This window comes from Pipra filicauda, unplaced genomic scaffold (genome assembly GCF_003945595.2).
Source record: "Pipra filicauda isolate LSUMZ 115617 unplaced genomic scaffold, ASM394559v2 scaffold33_size4404698_pilon, whole genome shotgun sequence".
NCBI lineage: Eukaryota > Metazoa > Chordata > Aves > Passeriformes > Pipridae > Pipra > Pipra filicauda.
This window is the reverse complement of record NW_024104465.1, coordinates 445,792-458,860: the sequence shown is the minus strand read 5'-3', so window position 1 is coordinate 458,860 and position 13,069 is coordinate 445,792. Positions and strand designations below refer to the sequence as shown.

At 38.9% G+C, this 13,069-nt stretch overlaps 1 protein-coding gene across 1 annotated transcript in view; it reads right to left on the bottom strand.

Moving 5' to 3' along the window:
- Positions 1 to 280: 280 nt before the first annotated feature.
- The window catches only part of CCDC60 (coiled-coil domain containing 60), a 50,060-nt gene continuing 37,271 nt past the window's right edge, over positions 281 to 13,069 (bottom strand). The window contains 7 exon segments of the mRNA XM_039384150.1: positions 281 to 518; positions 3,409 to 3,521; positions 4,680 to 4,769; positions 5,958 to 6,064; positions 7,953 to 7,969; positions 9,272 to 9,394; positions 10,332 to 10,435. Of these exon segments, the coding sequence (XP_039240084.1) occupies positions 281 to 518; positions 3,409 to 3,521; positions 4,680 to 4,769; positions 5,958 to 6,064; positions 7,953 to 7,969; positions 9,272 to 9,394; positions 10,332 to 10,435 (792 nt within the window).

Here is a 13,069-nt window from a genome sequence, read left to right as displayed (position 1 = left end):
GAGTTCCTGGATCAGGGACATAATTCATAACCTAAATAGCTCGTGGATGTAACTATTGGGAAGGACAGGCCTTTTCAGAGCACAAGTTAATGCTTCACTTCAAGTGTCCTAACAATTTATGACAGGTGTCACTTTCACTGAGGCAGTAAATAAATCAACAATGACATAATAATAAAATGATAATGATTAATAAACCAATGGCTGTCATACCGTCTTTCTCTTGAAGAGTTCAAAGTGCCTTGTAAAAAAATGAATAGTAGCATCTTCATTTAGTGAGATCCTAAATGATTTCACCTGGTAACTTTCCAAGTGCAGGAATTTTACCCACAGGTGCCTTGGTCTGCCCACCCTCATCACACAGCTCCCCACATGTGTACATCAGCCAGAACCTTAAGAAACATGCCTGGTAAATTTTCAAATCAGGATTTTTGCCATATTTTTCCACTTTCTTTAAGATTTTCTGCACAAAATAGTCACTCTTCACAGACTGAGTGAGTCTGGCAAGCAATACAGGAAACCTTTAGCAGAAAGAAGAACAGCAATAAAAGAGAAGCCTTTGGGAACAAACGAATATCTGATTAATAACTCTGAGTTTGTTTGGCATTTCTGCCACTTCACCATTTCCATAACTTCCATAGAAAAAATGGCTCTCTGGGGAATGCACTACTCAACGTAATTCCGAGTGAATCATAGAATGGTTTGGGTTGGAAGGGACCTTTAATACGAATAATGTGAAAGAGCTTTACTTTATTGGACTCGAGCACCAATTCCCTTCGCTGGGCATTGAAATAAGAGCTTCTTCATTATTCATCAAATTTTGGATGACAAACTTGGGCATGAAAGGAAATAATAAAATCCCAACAAATACTTCCATTTTGCTACACATTTGTCCTCTTCATATTTTCTCTATTTATTTTGTTTAGCCTCTGTGGATTTTCCAATGCAATCAGTGCCTGATCTGACACACTTTCTGATTCTTCTTAATATGCCTTTTCCCTGTGCTATCATCATTCTCCTCTCTCTATGTGCTGACATAAATCTCATTGATGTAAGTGCACTGTAATGTGCAGCCTTTACCATTTCACTCTGAATATAGAGATACAGGAGGAGAATTACACATTACAATAAAAATAAAATTCTTGTGAAAAGACTGCCATTTTTTAAATGTTCTGTCTAAATTCTGCAGTGCTGCTTTGACAGCCCTGAAGACTGATGTTCCAAACCTTTCTAGACTGTGCCTGACTGGGGTGTGCTGTGGCTTTCATTGCAAAGGTGAGGATTTGGCAGCACATCATCAGGAAGTGCTGCCTCCCTCCAGTTTAGGATACATGTTACTGGGACAGCAGGAAGGGGGTGAGAAATTTCCTCCTTAAGCCGGTAAAAAAAGAAACACGTGGTTCTCATCTTCAGCAGGGCCAGTTCCACGCTCAGCAGTACCCTGCTGGTGTGGCTGTACAGCCAAATCCTTATTATCACTCATTAGATTTTCCAAGTAACCGTAATTGTGTCCCACCCAGGCCTTTTATAACCCATCCATGCACTGAGATATCTTGAAAAGGTATCTTTTCACTCTGTTCAGTGTATTCTTACATCATATATTTGTTTGTTTGTTTTTTTCTCACTTCATGAGAGAGCCAAGACAACTCGACTGACAGCACATACTAGCAAAGTGTTCCTCTGTGATTCAGCTTTCTTGGCATGCAGAGTTTGCAAGAGCATGGAGAAACCAGCCTTACTGTGAATGAAACAAGTACTGTGGGGAAAGCAACGGCTCTGCCATGACTTTGTGTCTCCACGAGGGGGGTGACCAGCCTCGTTAAAACAGAAACACAGATTTCAGCTCCGTACCCTTCACAGACAGCGCTCGGCAGAACAGGGCTGGCACGGAGAGCTGTACGTGCTAAACTGTGTTGGCAAAGCCAAAGCAGTGAGAGGTTCTCTCTCCTTACCAGTTTAGTCCACCTTCATCATCTCGTGCCCAGCTCTATTATTCTTTCAGTTGTTTCAGAGCCTGGTATTTCTGACAATGTTGCTCTTCCTGCCTCCTACAAAAAAAACCCCCAACTTAAAAGTTGAAGCTGTGTTTTAAACATGATCATACTGCTGCATAGTTAACAGGGAAGACAGGAGGGAAGGCAGAAAACATGAATGTGAAGAACATGTTTTATGTTCAGTCTGTGGACACTCATACCAGTTTTTGCTTTTGCAGTGTTCTATATACATTCATATTTCTACAAACACATTAAAAATGTTTACATTTTATATCAACTCTAAGCTGTAGGTAAGAAAACCTTCAGAATCAAACTGAAGTTTGATTTAAACTGAAATTCAACCTCCACTTTCTATGCTTAAAACCAAACAGAATACTGTACAGTGATTTAGGGTAAAATATTAATTAAAGTAGAACAGAAGAGAGATGGAATAGGGTGACCTGAGCTAGAATTTTGACCCAGAGATTGGGTTCGTGTGTGCATTGCTACAAAAAGTGTTGCTGGGTTATAACAAAAACATCTGCTTTTCTTTCCAATAAATTATTTATACTATATCCTGCCAATCTGAGGTTTCATCTCCAAATGCTGATCAAATAGGATATGTGCTTGTGTGGCTGTATGGAGAATACTAAAATAGCTGCAACAGTAACTTTCCATCCAGCTTGTCCATCCATGCTGCAGGATGCTGGAATGATTAGTTCCTTGTGCAGGAACAGCAGCTGCTCAGGGAAGAAAACAAGGACCTGGCTGCAGACAAGGGAAGTTCTGGGGACAAAAATCTCAGTACAAAATGGAACAGAAGAATGGAAAGAAGAAGTGGGAGGGGGAAAGAAAACACCCTTCAGAACAGCAGAGTAAAGAAGGATCTCAGGGCTGGTGCCTACTGAGACGAGAATTTGCACCAAGATCACAGATGAATGTTTCTGGGTGAGAGGAAAAGGATGACAGGTTTCAGCTGGTCAACAAGGCAGAGATGTCAGTGATCTGGGAAAAGGCCTTGAGAGAGGACATTGCAACTGTTACAGTGAGAAGAGTCAAAGCAATGCTGAAGAACAGAGCAGTGATCTCTGAACTGAAAATGCAAAACAGCCATACAGAGTGCGTGTGGACTGAATTTATTATCCAACTTTTGGGGTGAAAAGGACTACAATGCCCAAAGTAAATATATTCAATGTATATTTCCAGAAGGATGGCTCAGAAATATTCCAAAACACTGCTGCAAATATTTAACCTGTAATATATTTTTGTATGCAGTCACAAAATTGTCTATCATCATCCCTGTATTCTCATTTGAATGCCAAGACAAATAAATGCATCTTTAAAGGGTCTGAAGACAAGTCCTAAATCTGGTCAGCAGTAAGGTGGGTTGTGTTTTAAGAGTACACAGGAAAAGAGTCTTTTCCTACCTCTCGAGGCTCACGAGGGTGTCACATAAAGAACAAGCTGTTTCTTCATGTTCTGCTGGAACTTTTGCCTCATATCAGCACACGAGTTAGATTTGCTTTTAATGAAAGAGCTGATATGGCAGCTGCAAATAAAGCAAGAGAGAAAGCCGGAATTAACATCCTGCGGTTACCATTTTGTGGCAAACACCTGTGTTGCTCAGAACATACAGCAATGTGAGCCCATGAAAATCTTGAGATCTCCTTACTCTCATCAAAAATCCAAATTTAATACAATGTACAGCTGGGCTTTTAAACTCAATTTTTAAAATAATTTGATGGATTTAAAAATGGTAAATGATATTGAATTTGGGGTTTTATCATCTTTCATTCCATCACATCCTTCCAGGATAGTGCCTTCAAATTGCTCTGACATGTACTAAATGTGCTGCAAGGTTTCAGTGGCCTGCTCTGCTCTCGTGTAATAAAATGTTCCTTGACATTTGCATGCCAAGTGCTTTGCATAGAGAGTGCTGAGTTTATACAGCATGTACTGTGCTTAAAAACCAGTTTTGTACCCTTACCCTGCCTTCTGGGCCTCTGCTTCCTTGATATTATACTCTTTTGGTCTTTAATGAAAGGCATGTTTACTCTGTAGTTCTTCTGAGCCACTGGCAACAAACTGTAAGACATAACAAGGTTTAAATTAATGTACAGTGTGCCTTTTCCCGAATGTGAAACATTCCACAGGTGCTGAAAAAACATTCTTAATATTACAGACTTGATGGGGTTATCCAGGTACAAAATTTATTTCTCTTGACCTCAGTTCAGAGGAAAAAAAAATGCTTCAGCAAAGTCTGACTGTAAGAATGGTTTGTCATATTGATCTTAGAGCTGTGGAAACCACCACAGAGCTGAGTAATGAGGGAACACATCTAATGTTGGCTGGAAATGGTAAACAGAGACTACAGAAAAATGCAGTGGTAGAAACAGAAACAATTCTACTGGAATAAGACAGAACACTGCTTTTTCCACAGAGCTGCTGGAGCATAGGATCTCTTCTGTTTGCAAAGGCAAGATTTATGGGGGTGTTTTCCAGAAAGTACATACTGCTTGCACAGCAGTAAAATGGTTATGCTGCCACCCATGCAAAAAAAATGTATATGTTATCTGAATTTACTGAATGCTGAATTCAGTTGTTTGGGGAGAAAAAGAATAAAAAGAAAAGGAGGAAAAAAAAAAAGCATCAGCTCTTTTCTGATGAGTTGCTTCCCCTTGTCATTCAGAAACCCATCAGGTAACGTACCTGCAGTCCAATCTTCTTAACAATCTCTTTTTGTTTATGGACACCTTTTGACTCCTCTTCACATTTTACCTGTGCTGACTTTCTGTAGGGCTGTTAAAAAAATTCTGTAAAAACTTGCCAACTCACTAGTGCATTCCTCTCTCCTTTGCAGATATTGCTCCATATATGCTGGCCTGCATGAGGCATCCTAAAGAAACCTGTTATTTAGTATTTCTGAAAATTAGAGTTTCTTCCAAGAAAAGCAGCTTTTTAAAGAGGTTTCAAGATAGGTACCCAAGTCCAAATGCAGCCAATTAATTAATCACTTTTGAAAATCTAAGCTTTGTTAATTAAGCTGTGAAAAAAACCCCAACCATCAAATAGAAGATACAAATATTTTTTACATGTATTAGAAAATCAAGTAGATTTGAATAAACTACGCAGAAAGTCTGTTTTCAGTGTCCATGCTGTGCTGTTTGCATTCCAGTGGCATAACTCAATTTTTCTGAATTTCTAAGTCTATTCTATCACTTTGCCATTCTTCTTTTAAATGTCATATGGAATTTAATACATTTAACATCAACAGGTATCTAATTACCTCTCTGTGTCTCCTTATCAGCATCCACTACCACTTCAGACATGTCCTCAAGTGGCCCTTCATTGGCTGCAGTTTCCAGACTACCCACCTTTGAGCACATCTCTCACTAATAACACTCTTTACTCTTCGCCTGCTACTGTAAAGTGAATGCTTTTATTCTCCTCTCCCTTGAAAGTCAATTTAACTCACTGTTTTCCTTCAAATTAACATCTTTGTTGTCCTTCCCACTGCTGCTTCGTTCTGGCTTTGCTGCCAAACCCCTGGAGAGGCACTGACACTCATCTCCTCTGCACTGTTCCCTCCAATCACTCATGCAGTAAAACACCTGTCACGCTCGTTATTAAAAACCCCAGTGTTAGCTGTCACAGTCTAAGCCATCCTCCAAGGTGCTCAGATGTCCTACATGGTAATAAGTGACATTTTACTGAGCGCTCAGCACCCATGAAGTCGTAATCCCCAAATGCAAAAGGTCCTTTTTCTACATTTTCGTGAAGCGCTGCATACAGCAGAACACAAAATGATTGCTGGATGGTGACTGTATTAAATAGCAGCACAAGATACTTCTTAAAAGTCAGATTTGGAATGCTGCACTGTGAATTGTAAAGGAATTTATAAGATATGGAAGTAAGAAGTTGCTGGGCACCTGCTAAAGGGCTAATATTTAAAAAACCCCCATGCTTATAATGAATATCCTCTATTACCTGTGGCCTGGAGAGTTTCAAGAGTGCCAAGGACCCAGTCAGAAATTCCAAAGTTCTAGCACTGAGCCCTCTATTTTGCAGCCTTAAAACCTGTTCCAGTTCTCCATCTGCAGAAATAGTGAAAACAAATAATCAAGTTTGTCTTTATTAGTGATATTTTTGAAATATAACCTCCATAGCTGTGAGCTAGTCAGACAATAATTAGAAAAGAGAAAAAAGCAAAGAAGGATTTAGTAATTTCACCTGACCTTGATTCCTATCCTTTAGTTAATCATCTGCAGGGTACTAATATTTATCTGTTCTTCAGGGATCTAAAAATGGTAAATCAGTTGAAGAGGCATTGATAAATATCAAAGAAAAGCCCCAAATTCAGGAATAAATCTTATAATGAAGATCCTTTGCAGAATATTTATACCTACTCTGTGAGAGCTAAACTGCTGGCTGGAAAGCTTTGGGGCTAAAATCCAGTTAGTTTTTAATCTCTCATTCAGGAAGTCTCCTTCTCATTGTGAAGAAAATGTATGTCATCTGAGCTGATCTACACGCACACATTATTCATTACACGGTAACCATGAAAAATTAGGCTTACATTTTGTACTCTAATCTGCTTTGTGAAACCTTTGACTGATTAGGTGGGGGCCAAATGATAAATGAGACTACCTCAGCAGTGACCTGGTGTTACACCACAGCTGCAGCTTCAACATTTGCCTTTGTCAACATGATGAAACATTTAAACCTTTGCACTAATACAGGTCCTCACTTAGCCAACAGCACTGAAAGTTCTAATCTGTATAAGCAAACATTCTACAGCAAAACTGCCATTGGACAAAAGGCTTTATACTGAGTCATGAATTCTTTTCTTAAAAGAAATCTTTCTGGAAGAGCCACACTCAGTTTTGTCTACTGATCAGCTGCCTCTACAGAATCCCTTTCCCACTTTTGAAATATAAATATGGGTACCTGTGGGTTAGGGTTGTGTGTGCTTTCAAAATTATGTCTGTATGAGTTACACGAAGCTTTGTGAATTTAGGGTGCAGGGATACAAGGCAGCTGCACTGGTAATCCATTTCTGATTTGTCTGTGAAGCATCCTGTGATCAGAGTCCTGGATTAAACATGATTTGAGCAGCTTCAGAATTCATTACAGAATCCAACCTTTGCTACAGAGCTGCCCTGCAGAAAGTAACTCCCCATATTTTTCAGAGTTAGGAGCATAACCCTTGAGAGGTCCAGATTTGTAACTCAGGCCAGTCCCCTGAAATCACAGCAGTCATGTGATAGATGTTCTAAAGGGTGCACTGAACACCCTTCCCATATATTACACAAGATATCTCTTTATTTTCTGGCAGTGAATGGAGGCTCCCAGCTGTCACAGCTCTCAAGATTGTTTTTCAGATCTCATCTCACACACAAACCAATTGTTCACCTACATCTGTAAACAAATTGCTTGAAATTATAGCTTTGAATCCTCCACTGCTCCCGTTCATCAGTGCTCAGCAGCAGCTGTGTAGGTAGTATATGATATTATCTCAAGCTTCCTCATATACCCCCTCAGCCTCTGGCAGTCTGAACCTAAAGGTCCTTCAGACACAGAGAATGTGTCCTTTCCTTTACATTTAGGAGCAGTTAATTGTTTTTTATTCTATTCTCTTAAATTGCTTTTGCACTTGAATATACTTCCAGCAATATATCATAGCAATAAATTCTTAAGTTTAATTATGCATTGCTTGAAAACACTTCCCATTGCTTTAAATTTTCTGCCAGATAATTTAATTTGGTGTGCCATAAATCTGGTGTCAAGGGAACCTGTGAATAACCACTCTCAAATCACCTTTTTTCCATGCACTTCATGATGTTACAGAGATCTGTCATAACATTGTCTCCAGACATTTCTTTCCTGTCCTGAAGAGCCTCAACCTATTTAATTGTTCTCGTGTGGAAGCCATTCCATATCTCTACCATCCCTCAGCACTTTTGTTCAGTCAAACTTTATCACTTGTGGCATCAGCCTGGCTGAATAGGACGGACAGAAACTCAAGAAGCACTTATAAAATATTTGTATTTTTGCATGACATGCTTTCTGCTCTGGCTTCCACATCATTCTTCGGATTTTTCTTGCCTTTTTGATAGCTACTAAACATTCACCAAACTCTCCCAAATGATTCCAAGAGCTCCTTCTTAAGTGGGAATTTAGAGTGTAGCAGAGCATGATATCAGCCTAATAATGATAATACAAATGTCAATTAAAAGGTAATTAGCAGTACTAAATGCTAACGTGCTTTTCTGGTCCAGTTTTACTTGGAAGGAAGTGAAAAGACTGAAGATTACCCAGCTTTGTACTGAACCACATTGGAGATCCAACAGATAAATTACTCTGTCAGATCTATTAAGTGCAGGTAATCACTGAGGGATGAGTAGGAGGAACAGAGTAAGTTAAACAGAACCCCCTAAGCTAAACAGTTACACTCTGCTGCCAGCCTGTGTCTGAGAGACTTACTGACCAACTCTCTATTGGTTGGTCCTTGTATGTAAAGGGATGAAAAAGCCACTCACCACACGTACTGTACTAGTTCTCTACTCCAATTTATCAGACTAATTCTATATATTGCTGTTCTGCCACCTCTGTTAGACACAGACACAGTTTGCCTTGACTGAGAATCCAGAGGAAAACAGAAGAGCTTGGAAGAGCTTTGCCCTGCAAATCAGAGCATGAACTGTTCAACTGCTTTACCAAACAAAACTCATGAATAATTTAAAGCCATGTTATGCCAACATGATTATATCCACCAAAAAATGTTGGAAACTTAAATTACTATTTATTTTTAACAGTATAAGGGTTCAGAAGCAACACATTGTTTTACAAATACCCATCACTGTCATACATAATTGATAGAATACAATCAGCTACTAAATATCACTTAATAGCTGGCTTTGTTCTGTAATGATACTATATATGGGATTCCTGTTGAGTTCACTGGGATAACCCTCCAGGGGAAGGCTGTAGGAATATGCATGTATCTGTTACTATAGAATTATCAACAAAAAGAGAAAAAGGAAAGAAAATACAATTAAATTTGGCTGGGATAGCTCAGTATTTTCTCCTAGTTCTGCAACCTGCAGTAACAGAGGATGATGCTGTGCTGCTGATTTGACTGTACAACTCCCTGCTGACTGTGTGGGGACAAAGAAAATCCAAAATTTGTCTGTGTTGCATGGCACAGAATTAATAACATTTCACTGAAAGAGTTATTGCTTGAAAGAAGAGAAATAACAACATCCAAAGGACAAGAGATCCCCCACTCCTCATTCCTTCACCTTGGATTCCAATGGGTTATTTTGGAATGCATCAAACTGTTGGATTTGAGAGTCAAAGCTTCCAAAAGCCAGTGTGTGGCACACAGCTGTTGGAAAAGATGTTCACTGTGAAGTGGAGAAACCAATGTGTTATGGCAGAGTGAGGGAAAGAGTCCAGCTGGCACCGTGTGGGCTGAAACAGATACATTTAACCCGTTCTGTAGCAGATGAGTTTTTAATTGTCCCAGTGAATTCCAGACACCTCTCAAGGTTTTTCTAAGGTTGACACATAACTCTGTACCCTGAAAGCATATTTTTGGATCTTATTTTTGGGCTTATCTTGATGATGTGCCTGGTGCTTTTTTACCCATGAGAATTCTGGCATTTATCCAGTTATGGTATGGATTCTTGGGGGTTTGGATTCTACAGTAGCTTCTAAGTTTTGCCTTTAAGAAAAAACAGTGTGTGAGTTGAATATGATGGTCCTGTATTTTTCTGAACTAAGATTACCTTTGGCATTTTAGCTTATTCCACCTGCAAATCTAAATATACAAACTTTTGGTGAACAACTGGAATAATGAACTTAGAACAGGACAGTATGCACTAGTGACTAACATAAAATACAGAGAAATGCATATGGTACAAGTACTGCCTTCTCCCTCTCTCTTACACAGGCCTACCTTTTAACTTGGCAAATTAAATGTTAATTTTTATCAGCCTTTTCTTTAAATGAGCCTAATCTTGAAAGCTACACCACCTAAGAAGATTTTATGCAACTTGGAACTTGCCAAGTGAATGTCAGCAAGGTGAATGACGTGTGCCTCTGTACACACACATACAAGGTGTTCAGTAAGTCATTAGGATTCAGTCACTTCATGTCAGGATTTAACAGTTGCTATTAATAAAGACAGACTATATCACCATAAACTCCTGAAACTCTCAGAACACAAGTTCAGCAGCTGCACAGCAGCTCTAAGTGTATCTGTTATGGGTCTGTGTCACTGTGAACTTCACTCATGTCCTACCACAGAGGGCAGGACATGAATCTTCCTTCAAATTTACCTTTTTTGCTCCAGGAGTACTTGGAATCCAGACACTGGTATAAACAGGACTAAAAGACTATAAGGTCCTCTTTTTTTTCTTCTTTCCCCACTTCCTCATGTGGCCTCTTCTGTCAGAATGCAACTGTGGGAAAGAACAAAGACTGAAGTTAAAAAAGTAGTATGTGAAATGAAGGCAGAACCAATAAAGCTGTTTATTGTTTTCACATCATCACACTTCCTCTTCTCTTTAAACTTAAAAAAAAAATACTTAGGTGTATCTCTAAATTGTTAATGACTGCATTTATTAGCACTTATTAAAATTAAAATTTGGATATTTATATGTTTACCAGGATATGCAATTTTTATTTATTTATAATATGCTTATAGTACTTTATAAATTATAAACACAGTATTATTTGTATTCACACATTTATACTACTGCTTATTATTAGCAATTATGCATTTATGTCAAATCAAACTTGGAGGCAAAGGAAATAATGTGACTGATTTGTTTGAGAAAAGATGCTGACGCATTGCTTGCATTCCATTTTACTTGTTTTTTGCTGGAATCATGCCAATGGAGGTAGTAAGACTATAAATACAAGGCCAAAGTTTCAAGACATGCCTCAAAGTCTGTTTAGTTTTTCCTGGGTTAACATATTTTGTGCACAGAAAATAATAGAGTAAGTTGAAAAGATTCACCCTGATGAGAAGAGTCTTGAGTGCTGGGCAAACAGAAAACAGCTTTTTACAGGCTGTGGGTTTTGTTTCTTCACTGCCCCAAGCCTGTTTGGCCTGTTTTCTCCTTCCATAACACTATCTCTCAGGAATACTTTATTCCTTTCCCACCTTTTCTAGCTGTTCAGTTAGTGACCATATAGAATGGACATTTAATGTCACTCCAGTAAATGATACTTTCCTGTTCAGAATTACTCAGCCTGTGCCATGTGTTTGATTTTTGGTCTAGGTGTTGTATTCGGAGGAAAGATTTTATTTCTTACCTTTTATTAATGGTTATAACATTGTTGTTGCACTTTGTGACTGGAGTGTGATGGCATCTTACATTACTCTGGAGACAGTTTTCCAAGTTGAGGGTCGGTTCATGAGAGGAAGGTGGTACCTGGGAGTGATAAATCCACAGCAAACTGATGAGAAAAGACTGTTAGAGATGGATGAGCTTTTAATGCACTGAGGCTCCAAGGTGTGTAACCTCTAGAGGAGCTGCTCTGTCCTGCTGAGCAAGGATTTAAGCATCACACAGTGAGGGCTGATACATGGAAGACAACTACAGTGTTACAACAGGCAGTGGAGGTGCACTGAGAAGAGCAGCAGGAGCCAAAGGACTGAAGACAATGCAATGATCAGATGGAGAGAAAATCTGAAGAAAGTAGTAATAGGTGTGGAGTAGCGAAGAAATCACTCTGCAAGCCAAGCCAATTCTGCTAAATACAATTCTTTTTTATTCTTAATGCTGTGATCCCATTGAGGGAAAAAACACATGGCACAAGCTCACCAGGCTCCTTCTTTTCTCCTTGGAGAACAAGGAAGGTGCCAGTGCAAGAACAGGCAAGGTATTACTGCAAGAGAAGAAAATAAAGAGGAAACTGTAATGCACTGCCTGCAGGGTGACCACTGAGGTTAAATGAAATAACAGAAAAAGCAAAGGTGAGGTAGGGCAGTGAAAGGGGGCATGGCACACAGGTATTCTGCAGCTCCTGATTAAAACGTTAGCAAGAACATAGCAGCTCATCCAAACTCAAGGAATATCCTATCCCTGTTCCACAGGACACCCCCCTTTTTGTTAATGTGCTGCTGACTTTTGAATTAAGTGTCATCAGACTGTATTGATTCTTTCAAACACAACCCAGGCTTGAAAGCTGGGCCTCATTTGTTTTACTGGCAAGTAACAACTCCCTTTTCTTACTAGACATGTTAAAGCACCCAAAGGTCATACAGGGTGCAAATGTCAGGCACCAAATTCACTTGTTGTCAAGGGGAGCAGTTTACTCCCCCCCTGCTTCTCAAATACAGAAAAATAAATATATAATAGAACATTTAAGAGAAATGCAGCGTATGAAAGAGCTGTAATAACTATCCAATTTAAAGCAAAAACCCCCCGCCCTGTCATAATTCCACAGAATTCTTTCTGGCATGTTTATGAATGACCCTTAAGGTTGATGGACTCTTCAAAGAAAACCAGTAAAATAAATCCAAACTTAAAGTACAGAGGTAACCAACATACTTTTCTACACTGTAGATTTATAACATGTTACCAGAATGTGACATCAAATGTTTCTCCATTTAAATTCTGGCATCACAATACCCTGTTTATACAATAACTTAATAAATTTAGCTGTGCTGCCTATTTGACAAGTAGGCGAGAATCGTTCATTAAAATGCAAATGTAATCAAGATGAAATTTGGAATAAGTTTATTAAAGTAATTGAGCTTCAGTCAACTGTAGTCACAACACAGATTTTCAAGTGCCGTTCAGACAAAAGGATATGTCTAATTTTTCTATGTTAATATCTCTATCAGCATGAAAATTAGAAGAGTTTTCTGAGCAGTAATAATGTACCATGAAATACTTCAAGTTTTCTCTCCAGGAATATATTATTATAGATAAGGGTCAAAGACACACACAGAGGAGTGACCCAGTAGTGTATTACACATACAGAAAATTGGTAGCAAGTGTATTTTCAGTGCTTGGTGTAACTATGTACTTACTAAATTACTCCTTAAATCCTTTAGAGACTCAAGGTCATCAGTTAATTTT